At 38.9% G+C, this 11,112-nt stretch overlaps 1 protein-coding gene across 3 annotated transcripts in view; it reads right to left on the bottom strand.

Annotated features, from left to right (window-relative positions):
* Nucleotides 1–3,286, bottom strand: part of dbn1 (drebrin 1) — a 133,301-nt gene extending 130,015 nt beyond the window's left edge. For all 3 annotated transcript variants that reach the window (XM_088012355.1, XM_088012354.1, XM_088012356.1), the window contains exon 1: nucleotides 3,137–3,286. In XM_088012355.1, coding sequence (XP_087868481.1) covers nucleotides 3,137–3,219 — 83 coding nt within the window. In that variant the 5' untranslated portion in view covers nucleotides 3,220–3,286. The remainder of the gene's footprint in view (nucleotides 1–3,136) is intronic.
* Nucleotides 3,287–11,112: the final 7,826 nt, after the last annotated feature.

An 11,112-nucleotide genomic window follows, 5' to 3' on the forward strand; every position in this document is an offset into this window, starting at 1 on the left:
CCAGGGGTTCGATGAGTCGGTCTCAGGGGTTCGGCGGAGCCTCTGCGCAGAGGTAAAGACACACTTGTGTAAAGTCATGATGAAGCGCCCCGCTTTGCCATCACTTGCTGCAGAGGATCACGTTACATTGCTTAGCCAATTACATTACTAAATCAGAATACCGCAAAGTCTTTATTATTTATTATTAATTTTTCATTATCTTAAGAATGTAGAGCTAATTAAGTGATCTAAACAAGACCTTAAAGTGGTTCCAGTTTCTCTTAATGGCCAACCTGTTGAAATTGTGGCAAATTTTAAATACCTTGGGTCGGACAGTCAGCTCAACTTTGCTGAAAACACTGATTATATTTTGAAGAACTGTTCTCAGAGACTCTACCTTTTAGGAAGACTTAGTGATCTTGGGGTTACCCAACTATACTCTAGTTGGGTCACCCTTATGTCTTGAATTTGGGGGAAAAAATCATATTTTATTTATCACTACAGAAGGGTTCAGTGAATGCGTATATAAAACTGGTGGGTTTGGTACCTCAACAAAGGTTAAGAACCACTGCTCTAAATGAACAAGATTCCTGACAAGGCGATATTTTCAGCAACAGCATCAATGAGTAAAGATTTTGAAGTAAAATTTGCTCTGCAGTAAACACTGATGCTGCTCTCCAGCTATGACCCCAAAGAGTGAGAAATAAAAAAAACATGGAACCAAAACCGATTCAAAGCAGAACCTGATTCACACTAGTGACCAACAACAGATGGAAGCAGTTCACATTTCACTGTATAGACGGTGACTCACGAGTGTTTGACCGCAAACAAACTGGAAAACGGGATCTGAAACCTGAGCTTGGCCTATCTGCACATTTCACAGACTCCACCTTTAATCACACAACATGTTGTCTTGTTGCTTTATCGAGCACAAAGTTTACAGTTTAACTTTCAGATCGCTCTGCTAGAGGTCTGGTTTGACCTTTTCTGCAATGAGCAGTCCTTCCTCTTTAAAAAAAAAAAAAAAAAAAAAAAAAAAAAAACTAAAACTTTCAAACCCCTAACAGAAGTGGAGGACGAGAACTGAACGCGCCGCAGCAACACAAAGCCAATGTTTTTCTTTGGGATTCACCAGAAACATTCCTCTTCTGGGTTGTGTAAAAAAAAACCCAAGTCAGACCTTCAGGGCTTCCTGGTTGGATGAAAACAACTACAGAGGTATTGATTACCCCCAGCAATGCCTGTTAATATTAGTTAGAAAGTCAGCATTAATCTACAACTAAAGGGTAATGCCTCTTATTGTAGTATCTTATCCAAGTCAACTCACAATCAGAGCTCTGCTTTAATTCTCAGTAGTGATGACCGCTGGAAGATTTAAAGCAGGATTATGTAAGAAAAACAAAATCTCAAGTTGTGAAGCAGTTGAAAGCCTATGGAGGAGCTCCAGAGATTCACAGCTCAGGTGAGAAATGCAGCAGTCAGAACAAAAATATAATTTTAGGTTCAATAAAAACATGATGTACAACTCTAAGATTGCACTGTATGACAAAAACGGTTACATATTATGCTGTGGGATGTTGATCTTAAAGGGGTGGTACTATCTTCCAGGCATATAGTACCACTTTATAGCAAAATCAAGTAGGGCTGGAAGATAAATCCATTATCTCAAATTTTCTGTTTTGTAGATTTAGTTTTTGGAATTTTTTATTTATTTTCCACCAATGAACTCCTTGAGGTTCCATAGCGATGCTAACTCACCCAAGAAATACCATCTTGGTTGACAATTGTGTTTTACAGCTTCTGTTTATTTCAACTTTGAATTCAAGTCAATTCACAGATGGATTTATTGAACTAAAAGCCAGTTTTTAAATATATTTTCTGTCATTTGTATTTTTTAAGGGGGAGACAGAATTGAAGATCAAATTAGGTATAAAAATGAAATGGTTTTTTTTAACACTCTTTATTTAAGAATATTATGAATCCAACATATATGAAATGTTATTTTTGAGCTATATCGGCCACCACTACAATCATGTTAAATTCAGTTTTTACAAAAATGTTGTACAATGTCAAACATGACTGAAGAAATTTGACACTTTGAAACTGGGACTGTCTCTTTAAGAAACTCCTGCTCTTTTCAACCTGCTGCCTTCAGCATTGCAACAGAACGTCTGTCTTTCTTAGGAGCTTTGAATTCATATGAGGATTTCTCAAACATATATGGAAGAATCAAGCAACACTCCAGGAGTGTTTTTGATGAGGGAATAACATCATTACATGATGTAAAACTAAAATAATCCATTTTACATCATACTGCCCCTGTAATAGTACAGGAAGAGAGTTGATGGGAAGATGGATGGAGCTACATGTCTTCGATTTTGGAGGTATTCCTGTGTTAGAATGGTTCAGTCAAAGTTCAGAACAAATTGAAGTGAATCAGAGGTTTAGCATAGAAATCAGCTTTTGATGCGGTAGTTCTTGAACTATTGATCTGGACCACGTTTAAAGGAATTATGAAGAACTTCCTTCACATCGTTTCTGAGTGATGCAAAGCCACAAAGAGTGATGGTGGAGGCCCTTCAACCCTCTGTCTCCTCCCACCGGCCTCGCCCCTCTCCTCCTCCCTGGTTCAGGGATGCTGGGGCTCAGCGTCCTACCTCCTCCCCCCGCCACACACACACACACACACACACACACACAGGCGCGCGCGCGCACACACGTACACACCCCACCCTGGACCAGGCCTTCCTGGCTCACCCAAACTGTGCCAGTCAACCCCTGAAAACTGCTCCCTGCTGGATTAATCTGCTGAAGCAACAAACAAAGCAACCAGGATGAGACTCTGCAGTGCGGCTCGGACCAGAAAGAAAAAAGCCCGGAAAAACTCTCACTTCCACGGCTGCAAGGCTTCCTGCAGCCCCGCAGCTGATGGAGGAGAACAGCCCCGAGAACCAGAAAGTAAATAGTTTGGAGTTAAAAACCTCCGCACTCTACGTCGCTCCACATGATATTATTATAATTCATAATGATGATACGACCCAAAGGTGCCCCTGCGCATCTTCAACCCCGCAACACAAAAAGATCCAGAGAAAAGCCCCGCAAAGAGGCAGCGACACAAGGGGATGCGGTGGGAGGGCTGTCAGGCTGCGGGACTCACCAGTCGGTGTCCGAGGTCTCGTCAATGACGTCCTGGTAGGCGGTCAGCAGGGCCAGTCTGTTCTTGGCGAGATTCACAGCCATGTTTCTGTCCCTGCGAGCATCCAGACCGCTGCTGATAGAGAGAGAGACACGGAATGAAACCACAGAGGAGGAAGAGGAGGAGGAGGATCTGATCTGACTGGTGGAGACAAAGAGAGGGAAAAGTCCGCGGGGTCCTAGAGCCAGATATTAGCTCCTAAACCAGTGGTTCTTAAACTTTTTTGAGGTACCGAACCCACCAGTTTCATATGTGCATTCACTGAACCCTTCTGTAGTGATAAATAAAATATGATTTTTTCCCCCCCAAATTCAAGACATAGGGGTGCCCCAGATGGGGCACCTCATGATCACTAAGTCTTCTTAAAAGGTAGAGTCTCTGAGAACAGTTATTCAAAATGTAGTCAGTGTTTTCAGCAAAGTTGAGCTGACTGTCCAGGAACGACCCAAGGTATTTAAAATTTACCACAGTTTCAACAGGTTGGCCATCGAGAGAAACTGGAAACACTTTAAGGTCTTGTTTAGATCATTTAATTATCTCTACATTCTTATGATAATGAAAAATTAATAATAAATAATAAAGACGGTATTCTGATTTAGTAATGTAATTATATTAGTTGTGTTACCACCCCCACGCCACTAGAGGCAGTACCAACCCCGAAAAGATGCGACTAAGGAGCAGATTTAGAAGTACACCGAAAGCTACAGAATTTGGTAAAAACGGTGAGTTTTGTTGAAGTAATTAAAGACACAAGTTCAAATCCATGCTGAGAGTGGAACTCCTTCAATCAGTTCTCCTCTGCAGCACTGATTAGCTAAGCAATGTAACGTGATCCTCTGCAGCAAGTGATGGCAAAGCGGGACGCTTCATCACTTGGAAACAGGGGGCTAGAAAAGATTTTACACAAGTGTGTCTTTGGCTCCGCCGAACCCCTGGGGTTCGATCGAACCCAAGTTAAGAACCACTGTCCTAAACCATGGAGAAACCCTCTCACATGATACCAAACAAACATAAATATAATAAATATATTAGTACGGCGGCGTGTTAGGGCCATTGTAGATAAAATGCACTCAATTTCTCCAAAATTCAGAAATGTTGAGATCTCAGAATTTTTCTGCAAAAAGTTCTAGAAAATGTTCAAAAGTCGAAAATTTTCAACTTTTGAAACTCGGAAATTTCCTAGTTTTTTCCTCAATCCAACGAGGATCCAGGAAGATGCTAAAGCCACAAACAAAACCACAAGGTGTTCAGAAATATGGAATCTGGAAAGTGCCTTTGCTATGCTATTTTTTTTTTTTCATTCAATCATTAACTAAAAATAAAAAGTGACAGTATTTTTAAAAACTGACAGATTTTTCTTATGTGCAGAAAAACATCTCAACACATATGAGGTTCCAAAGCTCTGTCTGGTCTATAGGAAGAGTAGGACTGCAATAAACGACTAATTGACATTCTGATGATTAATTGATTAATCAAATTAAAAAAATAATAAGCACGTTCTGCTATTAGAAATACATTAAAAGATGCAAATAAATAAATAATTCAATTCCTACTTTAAAAAGAAAACATCATATAGCCTGAAATGCAACAACATAACTTTGCTTCAGTGAATGCTTGATCACTTGTTACAAAGGATGCATCTCCAGCTAAGTTAAAAAAAAACCAAAAAAAAAAAACCTGTGGATATATAAAGAATATACAGAACCAAATTCTGAATTTGAACCAGCTGAATCTGAAACTATTCCACTTGATGAGTTCTGGGTTCACATATTCACAGTCAAACGCTGTTTATCTTGAATGCAAAATTTATATTTTGTACTGTTTTGGCTTAATTACTACTCTACGTTCAGCAAAAGGCCTTTAATTGACCACTTAATTCATTCACAATCATTTCATTAATCGATTAATCACAATTCATTGTTTCAGCTCCAAGATTCTCCAAAATAAGCTCAAATCTACTGTAGCATTTTCAGCTGCTGCATGCTTTATAATGCACCTAACATTCATACAAATTTTATAAAGCTGTGACATTTTGATATACAGTCATTTTAAGGCTTATAAGATTTGATGTTAACTTCCTGGACCTCAGTGTCTGAAACAAATCATTCAGATTTTAGACACAATCACAGAAACAAATCAGAGCAGAAATCACAGGTTGAAACTCTGAACTCCTACAAGTATCCTTGATAATCAGATAAAGTTTAATCTAAAAACAGATTATTGTCAAAGGACAGCAGAGGATCAGCTTATTGCGACCCTCATTGAAAGCCTTTTGAACCTTTTCAATCACCTGCTGCTTTAGTGGTCTGCTAGTAAAAGGACAAAAACAATCTTAATGTTGTGAATGTTTCCTCCAACATTATTCAGCCTCAGCAGAGATACTTGCAGTCTGTGGAGGAAACAGGGGGCTAGAAAAGTAAAGAAATTAGCCTGACAAAATGCTTTTAGTAGGATTTCTGTTAATATGGACATTATATTGCAACCATCCAGAAGTAATGACTGCACAATCCTTTATTCTTTCTGCGGGCAACATTGTTCATTCACTGGTGATGCTTTGCAAGACGAGAACCACTTCAATCATGTTTTTATATAGTCTATGCTTTATTTTAATTTTGCAAGTTAATTTTTCTTAACTTTAATCCAAAATCCAGGCAGCACAGACGAGCAGAAGGCTAACAGCTCAGAGCTGGTAGCTACTGGAAACACAAGACGGTAGCATAGACAAGGACCTGACAAGGAAACAAGAGACACAGGTGGGTTTAAATACACAGGGAGACAATCAGGAAAAACAAGGAACAGGTGTAATCAACTAAGGGATAGACAGGACAACATGGAGACTCAACAGAACAAAGAAACCTAAATTAACACACAGAAAAAAACAAATCCTCACAGATACTATTCCAGCAACCTTGTTTGGTTTAAGCCCAGCCTTTGCTAAAAAGCCCACTTCTTTCTGATTGGCTGGCACAGGATCAGAAACATTCACAATTTTGCAACTGAAGGTTAAAACAGAAAAAAACAAAATATTAATTTTGGAAAAATATCTGAGATGACTTGAACAGGTGGTTGAAACAAGAGCCAATACTGAAAAATCACAGCTGCGGTCCAGTCCTTGACGTTAGCATACTCATGCTAACTACTATTATAATGCTAACTATGGCTCTAGTGTTCTAAACACTAATGACAGTATGCTGAGTTTATTTAACATGCTAACATTATCAGCATGTAAGTAATACTTTTAATGTGACAACATTGACAGAAGGGTGCTATTGTTATGCTAATTAGTGCGAGTAAGTTAGCTGAACTTGCAGCAAAAATAACTTGAGAAATGATACTCGGCCATCAACTTCTTTCAGTTTACGTCTTTGCTTAAACTGAAAGCAAAGGTGGGGGGGGGGGGGGTTGAACGCAATATCGCAACACCGTGAGTGAAACAATGACTGGGGCAGCCTACTATATAAATTACTCGGGGACCATGTCTTTGTTATTACCCTTACACATTTCTAGAATACGGAACAAATCGCGTTTCTGTTCAATTCGGGGCGCTACATTTAACAGTCAAATACGGGACGGGTTGTGTTAGAAGACATTCTCGGTTGGGAACTTAAATAACGGACTCTCACTTACAAGACATCTTGCGCATCATTACCGCTGCCTTTGAACCAGACCTGTCCTATGTGCTGTAGTCCAGATCTCAGTATCACATTAATGCAGACAAGTCATTTGTCATTTACAATAAGTATCTGAATAAATTTTGTTTTTGTTTTTTAAGATCAAAATAAGTCATAAATTCAGACAAGTTTTCAGTTTTCACTCCAGAATGATAAACTTTTAAAAATCTAATCAACATTTACTAATATGTCATATTTCAAATGAGCACTGCACTTGTTGATATGACTATTTCTTGCTCATTTTTCTGTTATTGTATTTAAAAATTCTGTAAATATTGAACTGCCATGGTGAGATATTTTTTTATGTTTCAAATGTAATTTGCACACAAGAGTACAATTACTTCTGTTTAACCGTTAGAAAAAAGTGAAAAGTGAAGTTAAGTGAATATTCAATTGCATATGATATGCATGTTTCAAATGAACCTAAAGACATGCTTAAGATAGCTGAAATTAAAATAAAAAAGCAAATGTAAAACACAGAATGGCTTGCTGAAATTTGTTTAATTATATTGCTGTTCTATGTAAAGAACGTCCACCAAGGTCGGCCCCCCTACATTTTTAACACACCAAATCTGGCCCCCTTTGCAAAAAGTTTGGACACCCCTGATATAAAGAAATGAATATATTTTCTTTATTTTAACTTTTCTATTTCATAAATTTTAAAAAGGACACCTAAAGACAGAAAAAAATATATTTTACCAAATATATTTCTAACACTACCAGTTGAAAAATCTGCTGATCTGCATTTATTTATAACTGTTACTTTTTAAAAATTCTTCATAGTTTTTTTGCTAAAGTTTTTAGGTGTCACAGTGGAGTCTAAACAAGCCACAGGTTACTAGCAGAATGTGCAGAGTTAGCATCTAGAATAATGTCTACTTAAAATATTTATGTTGGTAACATGATAAATACAATTCAGGAATTGTGAAACAACATAATTTACAAGCTTCTTACTTAAAGTGGGGCAAGAAAAGCTGTTAAGAGAAATAATTATCTGATATAACTGAATCCTTACACATTATATTAGGGAATTTCATATTAAGGAGAAATGATGGAGCTGCACATTCACACAAATCCAAAACGTCCATGATGAAATATCTCTTTAGATTCAGGGAACCATTCTCTGCATAAATATAATTTGCTGAGCTAGAAACCTTGAAGGGGTAAAAGTTACAGGAAGAGAAAAAGATGAATTATTTAACCTTCTGATGCATAAGTGGGTCCTTTTGAACCTGGTGAGGTCATCTTTTTGCAATATCTTTGTAATGAAAAGTTTTCATCACTTCATATTCCAGGTATTCCTCAAGAAACATGTTACTGATATCATGCAATTAAATTTTTTAATTTACCTTTTATACATTTTAAAAAATAGCATGTTTTATGTTACTACCCCATTCTTCCGTGAGTGGGTCCAAAATGACCCGCATTCATTTCTTATGGAATTTAATGGGAATCTTTGTTTCTTACCAACTGTGACTGTCAGGAAAACATTTTTTTGTGAACCAAACACACTGAGACCTAAGTGTCACCCCTGGATAATATTATTTTACACAGCAAGAACTCTTACATATAAGTATTATCTTTATTTTTTATCTCACAAATGTGTTTATGTGTCAATCCTGAGTACTGTGACAGCGTTATTGTCACAAATCAACATATTAGCCTTCTTCAAAGTTAGCCAACACTAGTTATCTAACCAACTAGCTAACATTACCACCTATACTTTATTGTGCATGTGTATTATTTGTGTGTGATTGTCTGTGTGTGTGTGTGTGTGTGTGTGTGTGTGGGTGTATGTGTGTGTGTGTGTGTGTGTCTCTGTGTGTGTCTGACACCCTGGATGAGAAAACCAAGAGAGAGAGAGTTGAATGACATACAAAACCTGTTGATCAATGTGCTCAAGGTTCTTTTTTATCATCTCAATAAATAAAATAAAAATTCATAGCTATAGAAATAAGTGCATAAATAAATGAGCCAGAAAAGTATAGAGTGCCTTCTTTGGGTCGGGGAGGATGTCCTGCCCCAAGTGGAGGAGTTCAAGTATCTCAGGATCTTGTTCACCAATGAGAGAAAAATGGAGCAGAAGATCGACAGGCTTATTGGTGCAGCGTCTGCAGTGAAGCGGGCGCTGTACCGATCTGTCGTAGTGAAGGGAGAGCTGAGCCAAAAAGCGAAGCTCTTGATTTAGTGGTTGATCTAAGTTCCCTCCCTCGTCTATGGTCATGAGTGTTGGGTCATGTCCGAAAGAACGAGGTCACGGATACAAGCGGCCAAAATTAGTTTTCCCTGTAGGGTGTCTGGGGTCTCGCTTAGAGATAGGGTGAGAAGGTCAGATATCCAGGAGAGATTCAGAGTAGAGCCGGTGTTCTGACTATCTGTCAATCCAGCATACCTTATGGTAATGCGCATGCACACATCGATGTTACGTCACATACTGTTTACCCAGCAGATTTCTTATAAATCCTTCATACCTGTGTGTTATGTTTTTCAGACGTTTACGGTAAATTTTATTTAATTAAGTTGCTATGTTAACAAAATAACTTTTGCTGTTTCCAATACCGTTACCATACTGTAAACAAGACAGTCCCGTTTAGCATCACTATTACTACAAATACTGTTTGACTACAAATTTGGTCTCCTGCGGGATATTTTGTCCCTATAGCTAATCTACCTTTTTAATATTTCAATATTTCTTTAGAAAACTGCATGGAATATGTCCTAAAAAAAAAAGCATGAATAATGCTGGATGCTGACCAAAGCTGTTAGGCAACAAGCAGAACAACACCTCTTTCTGGACACTGCGTGGAAATAACTAGATTTTTCTTATTTTAATTGTTTTTATTTACCATAAATTTCAGAGAAATAAAACACACAAAATGAAACTTCTACAGGTATGACGGATTTATAAGAAACGTAACACTGATGTTCGTATTACCACGAGGCATGCTGGATTGACGAGGTATGACAGATAGACAGAACACCTGTCTATCTTCTCTTCATGTCGAGAGGAGCCAGTTGAGGTGACTCGGCATCTGGTCAGGATGCCTCCTGGACGCCTCTGTGATGAGGTGTTCTGGGCATGTCCCACCAGGAGGAGGCCCCGGGGAAGACCCAGGACACGCTGACGATGTTTCTCAGCTGGTCTGGGAATGCCTTGGGATCCCCCAGAGGAGCTGGAACAAGTGGCTGGGGAGAGCGAACTCTGAGCCTCCTTACTTAGGCTGCTGACCCCGCGACCTGATCCCGGATAAACGGAAGATGGATGGACGGACGGACGGACGGACGGACGGACGGACGGACGGACGGACGGACGGACGGACGGACGGACGGACGGACGGACGGATGGATGGATGGATGGATGGATGGATGGATGGATGGATGGATGGATGGATGGATGGATGGATCACACACACACACACTCACATGCGTGATACTCATAGGATAATAGAATAGAGAATAGAATAGAGAATAGCTTGGTTAGCTAGCTAGTTTCAAGAAACATGCTCTTTTGCAGCGACCTCCCATACCCACACACACATAATGGATGTTAACATTGTCCATTATTGACATTTCATCATTGTTGTTGTAAAATTGCTGCTGTTGTCATTTTGTTTTAAAAATATTCCACAAATTGTCAGAAATGTTCTACAAATTGTTCTAAAAACGTTTAAAAAAGTGAAAAACGAAAATATTTCAAACATGAAATAAGTCGTGTGAAATAAAACACAGTAGAAAGTATTATACAAAACATTATTTTGAATCAAAATGACAAAAGTAGCATAAAAACACATTGATTGTAACCCGGGACAAAAAGGACCCACTCATGGAAGACTGTATAGTCAGTCACTCACGCATCAGAGGGTTAAAAAGTTTAATTTTGCACACCACTGCCATTTGTGCCAATTAAAAAGCCCACCAGAACCAACTACCCTGCTCCATTATCCTCCAAGCTCTGAGAACCGAGGGGAAGGTATGTGGGCTCTGTGCCAGCCGGCGGGCTGGAGAGACAAACACTAAGGGTGACCCCGTGGCGGGCTGGTTGCTATGGCAACCAACAGAAGAAAAAAAAAGAAAACCTTCCTAAATGTCAACTTTTATGGGAAACGGAGAGAAAAGAACCTCATTTCAGACCATCGCTCACAAAAGCCCAAAGAGACGGGCTGCAAGGGGAATTCCTGGACTGTTAGGTCATTGGAGATCTGCTTTATTCTACAAATGATTTACCAACTGGCCACCGTTACTGTTTTTTATTGATCTGTGACAGGA

Source organism: Poecilia mexicana, unplaced genomic scaffold, assembly GCF_051168715.1.
Source record: "Poecilia mexicana isolate PSO_F unplaced genomic scaffold, ASM5116871v1 scaffold_14, whole genome shotgun sequence".
NCBI lineage: Eukaryota > Metazoa > Chordata > Actinopteri > Cyprinodontiformes > Poeciliidae > Poecilia > Poecilia mexicana.